The sequence below is a fragment of the Musca domestica genome, unplaced genomic scaffold, assembly GCF_030504385.1.
Source record: "Musca domestica strain aabys unplaced genomic scaffold, Musca_domestica.polishedcontigs.V.1.1 15, whole genome shotgun sequence".
NCBI classification, from domain to species: domain Eukaryota; kingdom Metazoa; phylum Arthropoda; class Insecta; order Diptera; family Muscidae; genus Musca; species Musca domestica.
This window is the reverse complement of record NW_026712207.1, coordinates 17,530,884-17,550,064: the sequence shown is the minus strand read 5'-3', so window position 1 is coordinate 17,550,064 and position 19,181 is coordinate 17,530,884. Positions and strand designations below refer to the sequence as shown.

Sequence of the window (19,181 nt, the reverse complement as noted above, 5' to 3'; positions counted from 1 at the left end):
GGAAACCTTTTTTTAAATGACTACATAATCGTTCGAATTATGAATCGAGTCATACCAAATGAGACCTCTTTTAGAATCGAATCGAGTATCTTAAATAAACATGTCATACATGATATAAGGACGCGTTCATAATTGCATGAACTGTTCGAAATTATTTTTTAAATTGGTAATATCATTAAGTATTCTAATTTAAATAATGGTAAAAGTTGGGTTTGGTACAAGTTATTTCCTCCTCATGGATTTGGCAAACTTAAACATCAGTTTCGAATTTGAGAAATCGTTTTCATTATTTAAAGTTATTAAATATAGCGATGCTTGTTTAAGCTTGAAACCAAAAATGAAAAGAAAAATATTTAAAAAATTAATATGGAGACAATTGATATTGGGCAACAAGTATTAAATCGCTTTGTGCAGGCATTCCATTTTTAAATACTTTGACATAAATAAATTAAATTTGAGGCTTTTTATTTAGTTTTAAATTTTAACAACAGGCAAATGAATTCGATTTTGATACTAACTGAAATAACAGAATTAGAAAATAATTTATTGCAGGAAAACTAATATTTGAATAAACAACATTTGGATACAACAGGCCTTGATACTGAATTTAATACGGATAAAAAGTTTAATTGTGAATGAATCGTAACGACGTTTTTATTCAATAGTGATCAGTAACACTATTAAAGAAGTATTATTTTTTGTACAAATTTTCAATAATTGGTTAATTCCATTTAGAACCCAATATTTGCAACTTTAATCATTTCGTATTCCATACCTAACATACCACTAGTATCGACTTTATGAACTCTTATCAAATCGTTTAGTAAACCAACAAGTAACATGCAGATAGTCACCACTTTTTTGTGCAAAGAAGAAATCGAGATTGTTGTTGTTGTTGCTACACACAATGACTGCGAGGCATTAATACAACGAAATGGACTGCAGAAATGTGCGCAACAAAAACATTGTTTTGTACTGAATCAATGTTTTGAATGTTTTGTATTCTGTTGGAGTCACTGTTTCTTCGCAGATAATTCTCATTGAGTTGAAATCGCAAGACACACAAGTAGTTACCGGTTGGGCACTGTCGATTAAGTTTGAAACAAAATTTTATCTCTTTTTATTTTCTCTTGATGGGACCCTTTGTCTGTTAAAGGCAAAAGAGTGTCCCGAGCAAATAATACATTTCACTGTTTCAGACAGTAAATGCTTCTTGACATTAAGTGTGTTGGAATTGACAATCCAGGAACTTGAGTTGAGCTTAAATCACCTCAGCTGTCTCAAATTGTCCGAAAAATTAATCATGTTTTAGCCTGGATATTTAAAGAAATTGTATTTTAAAACGTTTGATAAAAAAAGTATATTGATTGGGATTAATTAGTTTTTGTGCCCTCCACCATTCTATAGGAGGCTTCGTCATTCCGTTTGTAATTACTCGAAATATTCATAATAGACACTACAAAGTATATATATTCTGGATCAACGTAAAATTCTAAGACGATCTAGCGATGTCCATCTGTCTAGCTGTTGTTGAGATAGGATGCTAAAATTTTGCATGCATGCATTGTTTATTGGTAAACAAGTTCGTAAATGGGCCATGTCGGTCCACGTTTTCGTATAGCCCCCATATAACGATACCTCCCGATAATCGATATTTCCATGATTTTAGCGACATTATGTACAGCAATTATTTCAAATTGCATTTTTAATGTTCGTACTACAGCCTATGACAACATTTTTTGTGTGCAAGTCCACGTCTTCGTATAGCCCATATAACGATTTTTTTATTCGTTTTTTTTTTTTTTTTTTTGATTCCAGCAACATTAATCAGCGGAATCTTTTCAAATTTCGTATTGGAAGATCTTAATGGGTACTACAACCTATGGCAAAACATTTCGTATGCAGGCCCACGTCTTCGTATAGCCTCCATATGACGGTACCTTCCGATACTCGGTATTTTGATGATTTCAGCAACATTTTCACTGGAACTGTTTCAAATTTCGTATTTGAAGTTCTTAATGGGTACCACGGCCTATGAAAAATAATTCGTAAGCAGGTTCACGTCTTCGTATAGTCCCCATTTAACGGTTTCTATATAAGTGGTAGTTTTCTATTTTTTTTTTAATGTTCAAGTTCCTTCCAAATGGTTTAGGGTATTAAAGGTTCGGCCCGGCCGAACTTAGCTGCTGTTTTACTTGTTATTATTAGAAATATTTTTGATTTAGATATGCCAAGTCGTATCTGCGCTATTCACACATCTTAAAATATATATAACTTTGTTACATAGTCTCTTTCGATTCGAATTTCTAAGTATATGTTTATAATCCTTAACCTTCATTATTTTCAGGGTGATTCGCCGTTCGGAAAACAAGATGCCTACGTAAAATTGGAACCTTTGGGAGAAGGATCTTATGCCACAGTATACAGGGGATTTAGCAAGTAAGTGGATGCATTTATTTGAAATATCAGCTATTAAATGTCTCTAAGTCAGCTATTAAATTATTAGCCCTCTTAATGGCAATAATCGATCATCTACTAAAAACCAATTTTCCGATGCATAGCGGCGACTGGCAAACAGTTGTAAAAGGGTTCAACTTATGCCAAATGTATACAAATACAAACAAAAGCACATTTGTTTGGTTTAAAAATAATAAATTGGCATGAACCAAAAACCGAAGAAGATGAAGAAAGAAATATTGTCAAAGGAGATGATAAGTTATTATCTGTCGTCTATTTCTATGTGCTTTTAGATAACTCATTTTTTCTACGCACACATTCTACTCCATCCACATCCTTTAACACACCCCGACTCACTTCAACGAACACATTGTCCTTTTTTTCCCGATACACACAACAAGGACACCACCTCCCCCATTTCGAGCGTCATAAATTCTGATGCCGACATTAATGACCGCATTTTCAGTGATTTATAAGAAACTGCTGCGAAAAGAAACTTGCGGAATATTTCTCACAAAATGTCTTGTTAAAAAGAAACTCGACATTGTTACAGCTTGAATGACGAGAGGTGGTGTAAAAGTTCAAAAAAAAAAAAAAAACTCAAACAAATGTCATTTCAAAGAACAATATAAACATCTGAATTGTTTTTTTTTTTTAAGCAATTCGAATACATAAGACATTCTTATTTTCATTAAAACAATAGAAGCTCTAGAAGACTTGTCTAATATTAGTGCATAAGATATTTAAAAGTGAGTGAATTTTCTGAACCTTATGAACAGAACCGTAAACCGTGCATGCCCTCCATTATTAGCAAGGATCTGCTTATAAATGCCGTCGCTTAGAGATCCTCTTATACTGATTACTGACTCGAAATATCTACCTTACACATCTTTCCTAGGAGGCATATTTGCATTGAGAATTTATAATATCAAATTATTGCCAGTTATGTTCGGAAAATAACCGAAAATTCAATATTATTGTCGTCCCCCTTTTTAAATCTCAACAAATTTAACTGCTTGTCTAAACTTTATGTCGCTTATTTCTTTGCGTTGCTTCTTTTTAATCTCCCACTGTTCTAGCTTGTTGTGGGTGTTGAAACATAACGTGTGCTATGTCAATGTCAGAGCACTGAAGTGACTCTTCATAATGATTATATTTCACTTTGCTCACTCACTCTGGCGCCGGTCCACTTTGTCACCAAACCAGCCCGGCAGAGTGTGAGTTGACGACGTCGCTGTGCTAGTGTGTCAGTGGGAAAGAAAAGATTAATTTTTTAACATTGTTTAACAACACAAATGGGTTGGCTGGCGGCTGGTCCTTCCTCCTCGTTTTAGGCAGTTGCAGTCACATTGCCGGCCCACACCATGCTTGGCGGGAGAGTGCGAGCGATGTTTCGATGGTGCCATGTCATTGATGTTCCTCCGCTGTGTTTGTCTGGTGATTGATGGTTTCCAGGCATAACATGTCACTGCGACTGACATGTCACACTAGCACAGAAAAGATACGTGCGCCCATGGGCTTTAATAAAAAAAATGTCTCATTTGCGGGATTTATTTTCTTCGTAGAATTCACTTTCCCTCGCTTTTGTTTTGGCTTTTATGCGAGTTTTCCACCAATTTAATTACAAAACACAGTTTGCATTTGTTTTTCGAGATTTTCCCGGGTTTCGTAAATTTTACATGCTGCCCAATGAGCTGGCTTTAAAATGCTCTTCGACACTCTGAGACATTTTAAGTATTTAGCAAAATTAAAATGAATTTTAATGAATTATTCATTACACTCAAGTTGTCCTTGTATTTAATTAATTTAATTGCTATAGCGCTCTTCGCTTTAATTATCATATTCTGAAATTATTCAAATAGCTTTGATTTTTAAAGATACTTATGTGACGATTGAAATGTATGTTTTGCAGTTCTTTCGATACAATGAGTTTTGAAAGTTGATTGTTGTAGTTTCGAATGACTGATTCCTGTCATACAATGTTGTCTATTTATACTCCTTTAAATCCTATTCCATGCAAGGGATATCACGCTCCAGTTCCAAGGATTAACAGTAAAATCCAAACAAACAAAAAGTGAAAGCATAATTGCAATAAGATATATGATATGACGTGAAAGGATCACGTAATTACTCTCACAAGAGCTAAATTACATAAGAGTTAGGGAAAGTAAAATTACACTTACTTTCCTGTACATATTGTTTTGTTGTTTCAAGGATTGAATACACGCACACATACATATGTATGCATGCACACACACACGCACATACACATGACATGACACAGTCGTGACGAAACATTAGCGTTGAGAGAACAGCTCAAGACCATCATTGATAACATTTAGAGAAAAGATGAAGATAAACAATGATGATGCCAGCTAATGCCAGTGATAAAACGGAAAAAGAACTGCACACACGAAACTGTGAAATGAGCTGCTTTCGCTTAGAAGTGCGACATGCACGTACACATGTATATATACGAGTATGTGACAGTATTGTCATGAATGCCACCACAAAACGGCAACTGGCAGGGGCAAATGGCAAGAATCTCAAACAAAATGCTCCAGTTTACAGTCACTGCTATCAAGTGACAGCCACTACATCTCCGAGGCCAATATGATAAAGAAGCAGTGCACATGCAGGGAAAGCCGCCTCAGTGGAATAGCATGGTGAAACTAGAGCACTGACATTGAGCATTACGGCAACAGCAAAATGTGTTATGTATTCTGGTAATGGTAATGAGCACGAGGTGTAGATGTCAGTGATGTCTGATTATCCTATTGCCTGTTGAAAAAAAACCGAAACAATGGGAAAGCCTTGTACATGTGGCATAGAGAAATTAAACCAAAAACCTTTCAACCCAAAAGTGAAATTAAGTTTTTTTTTTTAAGGTTTGTAGGCGAAATTACGCCAAGGAATCTCTAGAGAGCTCTTTGGAGATGCACATCATTACATTTATTTCAATCATCATCCTTTGACAATCTGTTCAAAAGATGAGGTTTTTGTTCGAGCAGTTCCCATCCATCATTTCAATAATATTTTAGGAGGGGGGTTGTATGTAATCTTTTATTTTTTGGTTTAGAAAAAATGGTAAATAAAGGGCAACGGCGGGCGGGACGGAACTATATGACATCGTACACCACTAGACGTACTTAGCTGGGTTTCCCAATACAAAAATACATTTATATTGGAGATTTTTATGAAATGTATATGATTTACACCAACTGACAGCCGTCTATGTTGCCTGTGATCTCTCGTACCAAGTATCATTGCTACAGAGTCGAAATGTGATTGCATGATCCAACATTTATCCCAGGTGGTGGATTATTTACATCAAATCAATAGGAGTTATTTGTGGGAGCTATAATATCATCATATAAAACATCTATACAACTATTTACACCCTATTTGGCAGAGTAACTTCTAGCGTTAATTTGAGTCTTGAGTACTAAGCATCACATCAAAATAGGGTATATCCTGCATCAAAAAAACGTGAAATAACTATAAATTCCCAAAGTCTTTAAACTTGGAGGCATACTAGAAATAGATGTATATTTACAATGATCCGTGTTTATTTAAAGAGCTTAATAACTTAAAATCACATTCCCGGACCATGTCCCACTGCCATTGTGTTATAATTTAAATACTCTTAAGCAATTTTTATAGTATTCTTAAATTTGCAACTCTTCCAAATAATCAATATAAATTCAATAAGATGCTAATATATCTTCCTACACAGCTTCAATTTTTAATCAAATTAAACACGATCCACTGCTTCAAATGCTTTGCAAATTGTCAAAGAATTCCTTTTAAATGTCCTTTTTTAATAAAACAAATTAATTATCCACTCAATTAGATTTGTTTATGGGTCACTGGGCTTCAGAAAGAACTCCAAACATTTAAATTGGCCAAAAATTAATTGCAAACTAACCAACTTGGCATTAATATCACATCTAAAGCTCCAACATATGCGAGTAAGTTATAATAACTCCAATTGCCACAAACACACAAACTCTATTTACTGAAGCTATTTTAATAAAACTTTTCCCATATACCACTACTGCTTTTTTGGTTCTCATTCTTGAGTACCATTCCCATATTTCGCAACGCTCTATCAGCCGAAATGTACGAAACAGAACCAAAAGAAAGGAAATAACAAAATCATATTTTGACTACAACTCTTAATAAACTTTTTCTTTGCATATTTACAATAAATTCAGAAATTGAGATGAAAATGGAAGCAACGAAACGAAGATGAGAAAGTCACAAACTTTGTTAATTTACCATTTTTCAACAAGTTTAGGATGCGATCCTACATCCAGAACGTCTTCGGTCTCCTTGCACGCCACCCACAAACACCAATAACCATTTATGCTCGGGATGGCGTGTTGTGCCACTAAACTCTGGAGCACTTGCCGTAACTTCTCAGACTTAGTTACAACTGCTATTCCACATCGAAGTAGTTGCTAGTCAGAATGGTAATAAAATTCTGCAGCCATCACATATGTTAAGGAAACTTTTTATGCGTGCCATGCTTGTTTCGTAAAATATGTATGTGTGTCAAACATCTTGAAAACATTTCCATTCACAAGAGAAAATAGTTGAGTTTCCCAGTTGTTTGGTGGTCCTATTTACTTGTCCTTAACATTCAAAGGCAAACAGAAACTATCCATGCCACATACCACTGCCAGAATGTAACTTAAGGTGTCATAAAATTTAACCTAATTTGGCACTTGTTGTTGATTTTCGTGTGCGTGTGCATGTGTGTGTGTGTGTTGGGGGGGACTTCTTCGGCGAACTTCTCCGTCTGACGTGTCCTTATTATCCTAATTTTATTGAGTTTGCGGTGCTCTTCTCGAATAAGGCATCAGGAATTCATCTGTGCCGTCCCAGTGTCATTGTAGGAATTTCTGTCACCATTTATGGTCGTTGGAATGTCATTTGTTAAGCCATTTTATGAGTTTGCGAGTCTTAACAAAGTGCGGCATTCGACGGAGGTTAAGCCCCCAACGAATAAAGTGTGTTTCTTAACTACTTTTACTTTAATTTATTTTCCCGAAAACGTAATTGCTTTAATAGGATGTACTTTAAGATGGAAGTTTGTGGCACAGGACCAAAATAGAAATAAGTTTCAAAATTAGCTTTTACATGACGCTAGATGTTAGGCCAAAACAATGTGGCATTGGTTACAATTTTGCGAGAACGTCTTTAAACTATTAGGAACCCTTATAATCTAATTACATGTCCACATTCGTATAGAAAATTGCCTTGTAAATATTTAAAATCGGTCGATATCCCTATATAAAGGTAATTAACAATTAGTGTTCTTTATTTAATTAGTATAATTAAAACAACAACAAACATATCCTAAATATTATTTATAGAACAGTGTTGGCTTTTTTGTTCGGGATACCATAGTATTTTGTTGTTGCAAAATGGTCAGGCTTAATCCCTTTATTGTTGTTTTTATAAACTTCTGGGGAGAATATCCCAGACAAAAACAAGGGAACGGATGAGGATTGGTGGCTCTTTCTGAAACCTAGGTATTCCCTGCCTTACCCCCTGGTAAACATTGCCATCGTTCTCCACTACTAAACAAACGTTGTTTTTATAAAAACAACAATAAGAGGATTAAGCCTGACCATTTTGCAACAACAAAATATTATTTATATTTATTATGGAAAATAAATATTATTTATTGCAATTTATTAATTATTTTCATCCATTTGTTTCCAGACTAACTTATCAACGTGTTGCTCTCAAAGAAATCAGACTGCAGGAGGAGGAAGGAGCTCCCTTTACAGCGATACGCGAAGCATCCCTACTCAAAGAACTGAAGCACTCAAATATCGTAACGTTGCATGATATTGTACATACGAGGGAAACCCTAACATTTGTATTCGAATATGTGGTAAGTAGTCATGGCCTCAAATCGTTTTGTTTTTTTTTCGTCCGTTCGACATTTAATATTTGGTTTTCTATTTCACCACAGAATACCGATTTATCTCAATATATGGAAAAACATCCCGGCGGCCTGGATCACCGCAACGTTCGATTGTTTTTGTTTCAGCTGTTGCGTGGCCTCTCCTACTGCCATAAACGCCGTGTTTTGCACCGTGATGTCAAACCTCAGAATCTGTTGATTAGCGATTGTGGTGAATTGAAATTGGCCGATTTTGGTTTGGCGCGAGCAAAGAGTGTGCCCAGCCATACATATTCACATGAAGTCGTAACGTTATGGTACCGTCCACCCGGTAAGTATCCTTGTTCCTCTTAGTTGTGCATTTCATAGAATTGTCGGTCGACTCCCACATTTGAGTTTTTGCTCATTTGCAGTTTTTTTCTATTAAAAATTGCATGCTTGAATAAAATCGCGATAGTAGATTACTTAGAAGTCTTGGAAGAGTTTATGTAAATGTTACGTAAACAAACCCAACCATCACAACCAACAAAAGTCAGACACGACATCCGGTTGTACTACCGGAAGTCTAAAACCAACCACAAAGATTGGAAACACAAACAAAGTGTGAAGTATAAAAGTACCCTCAGCAAGGGGACGATGAGAGAGGGGCCAGTTAACGGCAAGTCGATGAGCATTCAAGAAAAACTCAAGAAAGTAAATTAAAGTATTAAACACTGTTCCTTTTTCAATTAGCCCAGAAATAAACACGGAAAAACTCCTCTCTGTTTGTTGAGAATTAAATATTCTGAAATGGTTTTGGGATGTCAGAACATGTGTAAATGTAAAAAAGAAAAGAAAACTTTCGTGCTTGCCCGAAGAGAAGAAAGAAAATGAATCAGGAATTTAATGAAGCTACTAAAAAAGAAGAGTTAAAACGAACATTTAACAGCGAATCAACGGCAGACATCCTCGTTGTTCCTCGTTGAGAGGAAACCCCCTTCTCCGCAAAAAAAAAAACTTTTTGTTTTATTTTAATCTCTTTTTTGACGCGAAATTTGTATTTCATTCGTCAAACAAACTTGGCAAGGATGCGCGTAAAATGAAAGGCAACGAAGAAAGGAACAAATCTAATTGAATTAATGGAAGTTTCCCTCTTTCATTAGCATTTTATTTCGTAGAATGGCTTTAAAACGATTTATTGCATTAGAAATAAACAAATGATTTATAAACCATGTGACGTGGTAATCACATTTTGAATTAAAATATGAGGAAATTAATGCATTCATGATTCACAGTAAAATAGATGGGTAAAATTATTGATATACATTTTATTATTTCATTTTCAGATGTTCTACTCGGTAGTACGGAGTATTCGACGTCACTGGATATGTGGGGTGTCGGATGTATATTTGTCGAGATGGTAACTGGTATGCCAACATTCCCCGGTATACGTGATACATACGATCAATTGGATAAAATTTTCAAACTTCTGGGCACACCAACGGAGGAGACATGGCCGGGCTGTACACATTTCCCATGCTATAAACCGCATAAATTAGGTATACTCCCGACTCTGTCCCAAAGTTCGAATTGGCTAATGTAAACATTATCTCATTACTTTTCTTTGTCTTCTAGGTTTTTATCGTCCTCGCAAATTAGGTCACAATTTTCCTAGACTATACGATATCGTGGAAGGTGAAGCGATAGCGAATGCTTTCCTCCAATTGAATCCGGACGAGAGGATAGGTGCCGAGGAGGCGTTACATCATCCATATTTTGCGCAATTACCAAAAAAACTATATGAATTGCCAGATGGTAAGTGAGAAATTAATTGTTTGATTTTAGTATCCATTTATGCAGCAACAGAGACCAAAATAATATTGGAAATGTGTAATTTGACGGTACACGAAATCTGTTTGCCAAGTAGCCCGAGATTGTCAAAGTCACTTCTCTATTCAATGTTAGTGTCAAGGGCCCTATTTAGATATATATGCTATTGAAACCATCGGAATAACACGTTATATGGAGAACCTTTGTAACCGGGGTTTTTTTAAAATTTCTACAGTAATATATCGCGCTGCAACTGTTCATGCTGAATCGTCTTACATACTTTAAATCGAAAAATAATCTTATTTTAATGGATTAAAAATCAAAAATTTTACTTTGAAGAAGGTTTGTTTAGGCGGAAAAAGTCACACAGACTCGCTACGGCTCCAACATAGTTAATACTTTTGAATATAACTCGTTGCTAAGACTTATGGCAAACAGTCTGTTAAGCCACCTAAACAACGGCAAAACACATCTTATAATGATGCAGATTATTAAGCTTGTCTCGGAACAGAAAACAACAAAAGAAATCAGATTGAATGAGTATTTTTGTGTTGCTCTTCTATACTTTCCGCACATTGTCTTTTGTGAACAATGATGAACCTAATATACACTCCATTCAATGGTGAACGGTTGAAAAAGTTCAGAATTTGTTTAAAAGATGTTCTATTGTTTTTGTTAACGCAACAGTCCAACTGACAGGCAGCCAGTCTTAATGCTGAGTTTGTTCTTTATAGCGAAGATGTTGGAAAGCATTTGTTCAAATTAAAATTCAAGCAATATTATAAATAGAATGTTTACTAGGAAAACTTTTGTTGTTGGCAATTCGTCGCAAATCTCTCGTGTTTTGGAAGAAAGTTTATGTAAATTTCATGCGAAAGAGTGACAACAATTGTTTTAATTAAAGCTTTTGTCGTTTTTTACTCTTTGCATGGAGATGTGAAGAAAAAACTTTTAAACATGAGTCATTTAATTGTTAAAAACGCCCATGCGACAATAAAATTCGTAAGTTGTGCGTGTTTTAGTATAAGAGGCTTCCTCTGTCAATTCGGAAAATGGTTCAACATACAATTTTAGGACACAAAGCATGTGTTTAATATTAGCCTATCCTTAACATAGTAGCCTGCTAGATGTATAATTAACATCATTAATTACTTTTGTGGAAATTAGTATTTTTTTAAGATTATTTGTTTACAATTGAATTTAAATGAATCGCTCATAATTTTATACGCGATACTATTTGAAGTTGTAGCTGATCGAATTGCAAGTTTGTTGCTTCAACATCATGTATTAGGTTAAATTTTCCTATTGTATCCTTGATAACATTTTTTAAAAATTAAAAAATGTGTCCAGTTATGTTCACCTTTACCTCTTTATTCTTTCACACATACATTCTGATCTGGTTCACAAAATTGACCACAAAATTTAAAAATCTTCCATTAACTGCAACACACACTCTTTATTAAATGTTTATGTCTGTTTATATTATTATCATTACATTATATAATTCAATGCAAAGACTGAGCTGATACACCAATTTTGCTACAAAGCTTTCCGTTTATAGTTCATATTTTAATTTGAAAATTTGTCCTTTTCTGCTCAACATGTTCCGGTGGAATTATATCTCACGCTTATTGCGTTCGGATAAAATGCTGTAATGATATTATTACCCACATACAAATAATGTACACGCAAGCAGCTTATAAAGCTTAGTCAGTCATGCCACAAAATAGTTCTGGTACTTACGTACTTAGTTTGCATGCCACACATATGTCATCCAATGATATTCGCCCATTATAAAGTTGGCAAAATATTGCATACATTTTTTGCTGTTAGTCATGGTCTTACTCCAATTTTCAATTAAGCTTAGTAGAGTTGCTATGATATAATGGTAGGTATGTTTGGAAATGATATTGTTTCTAGCCAGCATTCAATGCTCGGTTATGCCGCTATATCATTGTAAATTTAACAAATGTTTAGGAAGACTCAAAAATGAATTCCACATAATTCCACTTGTTTTAAATTAGAATTTATCGAGTTAAACATCGTGTCGTAATATTTCAAGGGCATAGACTCAATCAAATTTTAGATTTTAAAATCACGGTTCATTCAAACCAATCACATATTCATAATTTTGGGATTACTAAGAGTATCTCGAAAGAGTAAATATTTTTAATTGAATTACAATAGCAAACTAGCGTAAATATCGTAATATTTGATATGCTATTCGATAAACGTCATGCACACACAGGCTCATAAAATGTGTTATTGTATTTTGACTCCAATTGACATCGAAACTAATGGGAGTGGGTACACAGACATATTTACCTCAAATAGTAACAGCAATGGTCAGTCACTCAATGCCAACATCGAAACATAAATTAACTTTGGCAAATGGACAATGAATAATATTTACATGCAATCTAGAAGAAGGGGTACCGTATCAGTTACTTCAACCCAATTTGTACGCAATCGCCAGGAACAACACAGGAATTTAATTTAACAAGCTACGTCAGATGTGGAGCGTCAGACATACGTCCTGTCAAACGAGGAAGGCATTTTCAACAGATTTCAAAGTACGACCAACATTGTTTAAAATTGCAACATTACTGTTGTAACAGAATGAGGGAGGTTTCCTCTAACACAGGTTGGTTGACTTTTTGCTGCCCTCTTCGCCCTGGGGAATTTGAACAATCAACCATCTAATTGAGTTTCAATTAAAATTGTTCAAATGGAAATTTCTACTTACTCCAAATGTAAACGTTCAACTCATTATACATTTGGTTTGCTCTGCCAATCTGCAATCTAAATTTGCTGCAATGAGTTTAACATTGTGTTCGAGAGCAATTAATAATTGAAGGAAATTATCTGTTGTACAATGGTAATTCGGATACAGAACCCTGTTCTACTTTAATGTATAGAAATTTGATTTGTTTGACAAATTTAGATCTCCGTTTTAAAGAAATACACAGAGATGTAGCATAAAGTAACTGTGGTCTCGCGGATTAGTTTACTGACTTTTGCCGAATTTTACTTATCCTATAAAAAAATTGGAACCCTTAAGGCCTGCTAATTTCATTGAGCCTTACATCACGAGTCATGAAATCGTCAAATGCTAGAGGACTTCATTAAACACAATGTTATGCAATGATAACATGTGAATAAATAATTTTTTTTTAGACATTTATAACGAATGCAATTCGGAATGCAATGTTTTATATATTTTGCCTTGCCTCTTTGGTGATTGTGAAATGTATCAATCTTCCCTTGGAATTTCTGCGGTTTCGTCTTCTTCAAACACTCCATGGCAATTTAATTGATTTGTGGTTTTATTTAGTTGATGTACAGCGGCTACTATGATGGCTGATGGGACGAACACTTTATTGGTGTTGATTTGTTTTAAGTTCAGGAAATTATTGCATATTAAAGCTATCGCATATTTGGGGTAGAATTAATGGCGGTTTCTGGCAATAATCCATGCCATTATAGCGAGAATGTGCACCAACTTAAAAAAATAACTTTCCTAATTGCCTCAGATGGTGGAAGGCTGGTCATTTGTTTATGTTTAATTAAATATGCGAACAAACAGCGACATGTTTTGTTTTATTAGTAAACATTTTTAATTGGAAATTAATTTAAATTTATTATTTTTGTGGTAAATGAAATGATAATAATTTAGTATGTAAACACCTATTGTATTGAAGAGATATAATTCCAGTGTGTGATGGCGAATGCAAATCGGGAATGCAAATGCATTCTCCGAAAACAGATTTCAATCCATAAACAGACTTCAATCCATAAACAAAAGTTATTGCAGTTAAAATAAATTTATAATATTAAATAGGAAATTTATTTCAATTTACTTTATAATTTGCGAATGTTTACCATCAAATATTTTAAGAAGGGCAACAATTCGCTGCATTTCTAAAAGTCATGTAGATAAAATGACATAAGATCGTTCGGAGCGGAGGCTATGGTTTCTCTCTAAATTGCTCTGCATTTGAAGACTAGCTTCTTCTCCCAAAATGGCTTAGGTTTTACTAAGATTAATAACGGTCTCATATCGACAGCTCTATAATTTTTTGTGAAACCTTTTTTCAAATATATATTTAATTTTATTAATTTCTTCTTTTAATTTTTTCCAGAAACCTCCATATTCACCGTTGAAGGTGTGCATTTGTATCCGGAACCTAATCGGCAGAGTAAATGAAAATTAAAGCAAGTCCTTTCAGTGGATGGTGTACGTTTCTACTGTTAGCAGTAAACCCAATTTCATCGCATACATAATAATAATAATGGTGATTATAACAACAACAACAGCAGCAACAAGAACAACTCCAACATTAACAACAACAGCCATAAAAATAACATCTAAAAGTAAAGTTAAAGGAAAAAACTTAAAGTACTTTAGAGTTTCTTTTTATAAAATAATTAATTAATAGTTATTATTTTTTATATTATTCCTTCCTTCCACCTCTCTCCCTCTCTCCCATCTTCTATATGTATACATAATTATACAGTAATGTTCATTATTTTTTATCTTTCATTTTCAATGTGATCAATGTTTCCGATACTTTTCAACAATAACAAAAAAAAAATAGAAATTATAACACAAAAAATAAAACAGACAGACAAAGAACGTAACGTAAAACAAACTTAAGAAAAACTAATTAAACAACAAAACGAAGGGAAAACGCGTTTTGAAATGATAAACATAGTTTTAAGTAACTAAAATTTAAACAATTATATACAAATTAAAAACTAGTTTAACTAAAAATTTATAAAATAATTAAAACCGTAGCAGAAATAAATAAAACGCCAAAATTCGAATGAATATCTAAAAACACAAGAAAAAAGAAAACAAAAACAACTCGAACAACTTTTAAAATAAAGAAATTTTAAACACGTGCCTCCAGGTCCTCAGGTCCTTGATGAGCGTAAGCACCAATTAAAAAATCACAAAACAACAACAGCATCAAAAGTAATCTAAAAAAAAAAACAAAACAAACAAAAACCTCAAAACACAAAACAAACCGAGAAGATAACACCATTTTTAACACAAAACAAAAAAAAGGTTATGAAACAATTAATGATATTTTTAAGCACTAAAGTCTAAAATCTAAAAGAAAACACTCACTTTTTTGGACCACTGTATTTGAAGGAAAAATTAGAAGCGGAAGCAGAATCTAAACATAATTAAACAGGAACTTGAAGGCAACCTTAGTAAGGCCACACAAAACACAACGATTGGGAGTAAAATTTAAAATTTATTTTAAACATTCAGAAACCACAGGCATTTGTTTATCTAAATAAATCACCGTTATTCAATTCCAGTTCTTCGCTTTGATCGCCTCTCCCAAAATGTTTTCTGTATATATCTGTATGTAGATTGGCTGTATGTCTTTTGTAAGATTTTTTATATGAAAATAGAAATGTTAGTGCGTCTGTGTTTTTATGTTTTTCTCGTTTCTTCCAATCGTATTATTTTCAGTTTTTTTTTTACACTTTTTATTTTATTGTTTATTTTCCTTTGCATTTCTATTTTTTTTTTTTTTTTGGAAATGAATTTCAATATTTGCCAATATTTTAGCTCTTGTTTTATTTTATTATATATTAAAATTAATTGTATAATTTTTGTATAATAGCAAAGTTAATAAATAATTATCAAATATATTAAAATTTGTTTTAATTGATTGTTTTATTTAGACACAACTGCTATTCACTATAGCTGAGTTTTGAGAAACGTCCGAAAAAGCTTAAAATTGCTATTTATTTTGTTAAAATTCAATCATTTTTATTTTGTTGCTACATCTTTATTTCATTGGGAAATATATATTTCTAATGAAAAAAATTATTTTTGGGATTTTTTGTAAACTTTGAACTTTTTATTCTTTATTTTTATTTTTTTTTTTTTAATTTAAACAGTGTCTCCCCAGCCAGTTGGCATATTTCCAGCAAAATATATGTGTGTATTTATGTTACTTAATTGAATGCGTTTGTGTAATTTGCGTTTATTAGATGTTAGTTTTTATGTATTTATTCAAACATAATTGTTTTTATTGGAAGGTAGATTCTATGGTAATTAAATTTGCATTTGTAATTCCTGTGGAATACATTAATAGCAGATTATAATTGTGTTTATGCCTTTTATTTCAAACATAGAATAGATTTAATCGTATTAAATTTGTTTTAGAAATAGAAATGAACATTTTGCAGAACTCTTTCAATGGAAAGGATCTAATTTTTGTGATATTCTGCTTGAAAGCTTTCTCAATGCATTTACTTTTGCAAAATTTTCAATATTTCAACCATGTCAGTTTTCTTACATCGCGAAGTACACCTAGATGGGATTAATTAAAAAAATATTTTTTAATAGAAGGAATATCTACTCTTAAAATTTCTTTTTTTTGTGCACTGAAATTATTTTAGACATATTACATTAAAATTTAATATAGACTCGTTTAAATCGACAGGGACGGCAGGTAATTAAAATTGTGCAAAAAACACGACAACAGGGCCGGAAATAACCACCACCACCAAAAATAGCAATAGAATAATCTTAAATAGAAATAAATCACAACAAATATCTTTTTACACAAATACATACATACGTAAATTAAAAATAAGTCTAAAAGGAAGTAAAAAGGATGTTACGCTTCCGCACATCCCCATTAATTGCGAAATACATAAAGAAAAAAAAACTAAATCAAAACCACACTTTGTAAAGAGAAGTAAACAAAAATTTTAACTAACAAATCAAAGCAGAAAAATTGAAATACATTTAAGCTAATCCTAAGAAAAGTTCTCACTGAATAGAATCAATACTGAACCTGCTACAAATGTTTACTTCTTATACATGTATGTCTTGCTGGGCATGAAGTTGCCGTCGTGGCCGCCGGGCACTATTCATTTAAGCGTACATGGAATCGGTGGTGACAGTTTGTAGGGAATGATAAAACGCAAGCATGCAGGCATTATTATATTCAAGTCAAAAGCAAAAGAGGAGATATGATTCTTAATAAAAAAAACTTAAAACTTTTACATTTTCAGTTTTGGGACATAAGTAGCGAAATTAATCATTGAAATGAACATAAGACAAATAGTAGATCAATTAGAATTTAATATATTATAATAATGCAGAACAATTACGAAAATTACAAAAATAGATAACAACCTTAGAAATGTTTCAAAAATGTATACATTTGGTTTTACACTTCTAGACATGATTTCATCATAGGCGTATTCACTGTCATGGAAACTGTTAATTGTGAAATGTCTCACGCATCAACATGCTGAACTACATTTCTTCGCTATGTGCACAATATGGAATTTATATTTCTCTGAAAAATTGATGTACACTCCATTCCGCATATTTCATTGCAAAATTTCCAGTGAATCGCTCTATCGACAGTTTAAATTTGTTTCCGAAATACACTTGAATATTATTTATATTTTGTTTAATTCACTGAGGGAAGTCTATGATAATTTCATGGGTACTACGAAGATAGGGGTTTCTCAAATCGAGGGAATTATGGTTGTACGAGAATGGAAACAACGCAAACTATGAACAGCAAATGACGTAGGTGAACGAGGTATTTAAACAAATAAATTATGCTGTGATTTAAACAAACAAGAAAATATTAAAAAACAAATTAATTGAACAAATTCAAACAGAAAAAGAAAAAAAAAAACACTCATTGCGTAGAGCACTTGACTATCTATCTATCTATTGTTCTGAAGAAAATTAAAACAGATTTGGCATTTTCTTTTTTCACTTGCATTGAATACGACAGAGAATTAACGATAAGACTTTTGTTTCAATTGGCAATCAAAAGCTGCGCTTTATTGGACCTTGTTTTAATTGTATTAACATTTTAATGCACTCTTGCAAGCAGCCGATGACAAAAGAATGAATGAAAAACCAAAAGAAAAAATAAAACCAAAACAAACAAATGAATCGAAACGAAACAGTAACGCACTTTTTGCACTTTCCCATCCCGGAGTTACGTCCATAGTATTTAAGCAATTTAGTTTTCATTTTGAGTTGGTTTTCCAGAAATTCGAAAGTGTTTTATTTTTGAGTAAAGCTAAGCTTGTCCATTGTTAAATTCATTTACATACATTTATCCATTTTGAGTTTTTATACGAGCTTTTTTCTTTTTGTAATAGTAATAATATATGTATATCGACTGTTGCAATAGCATTCAATTATGTGTGTGTGTTTGTGTGGGTTTTTAATCAAGGGGACGGGGATGTTATCATTCAACGAATGGCGAATTCACATCCAGGCATGATTACACCACTATCAAGTATGTCATTGTATTAACTATTGTTTCGACTAATCATCTGAAAGTGGTCAGATGGACAACTTTAATAACAACGAATGAAATTCTCTACAAATTGTAAACTATAATTGAAACTTCATTGTTGCCGAATACAAGCACAGCCTGTTATTAGAAGCTATTTTAGGTGGAAATTTGGAGAGACAGATCGAATTGATAACAATTTTAAACATAATCTCCAATCAATGTTTAAAAATAGAATATTCAAAGATAATTGTCCAGTAGTGGAATTCTCTAAATCATATTTTTAGTTACCGCTAAAATTAAAATGCATATTCTTTCGCTGTTTAAAGAAAATTTTCGGTAAATTAGCGAAAAAAAATCAAAGTAGTCGTTAAGACCTACCGATGTTGTCAACTTTAACTTATTTTTTATATCAAAATTATGGTTTTTAAATTTACCGATTTTTGACTCGATGACTCGAATCCCAATACAGATTTATTCGACACATGTATTTTAATGTTTCTAGCATGTATAAGTAACGTATTTGTTACTCCAAAAGTTGCAATAACACTGCTTATGACGAAGCCTGAATTGTGCTTTGTGCATTTGATATACTTAAAGGTAGGACATTTCATTGTTGATTTGATTCAACAGATGGCGTTGGAAGTAAAAAATATTTCATACACCTTATGTTGTAATCTAACAGACCTGAC

At 33.0% G+C, this 19,181-nt stretch overlaps 1 protein-coding gene across 10 annotated transcripts in view; it reads left to right on the top strand.

Annotated features, from left to right (window-relative positions):
* LOC101891844 (cyclin-dependent kinase 14) overlaps positions 1-15,187 on the top strand; it is a 151,945-nt gene extending 136,758 nt beyond the window's left edge. For all 10 annotated transcript variants that reach the window (XM_059119768.1, XM_011297203.3, XM_005190721.4 and 7 more), the window contains 6 exons: positions 2,348-2,439; positions 8,191-8,365; positions 8,447-8,708; positions 9,703-9,915; positions 9,992-10,171; positions 14,329-15,187. In XM_059119768.1, the coding sequence (XP_058975751.1) occupies positions 2,348-2,439; positions 8,191-8,365; positions 8,447-8,708; positions 9,703-9,915; positions 9,992-10,171; positions 14,329-14,393 (987 nt within the window). In that variant the 3' untranslated portion in view covers positions 14,394-15,187. The remainder of the gene's footprint in view (positions 1-2,347; positions 2,440-8,190; positions 8,366-8,446; positions 8,709-9,702; positions 9,916-9,991; positions 10,172-14,328) is intronic.
* The last annotated feature ends 3,994 nt before the right edge of the window (positions 15,188-19,181 follow it).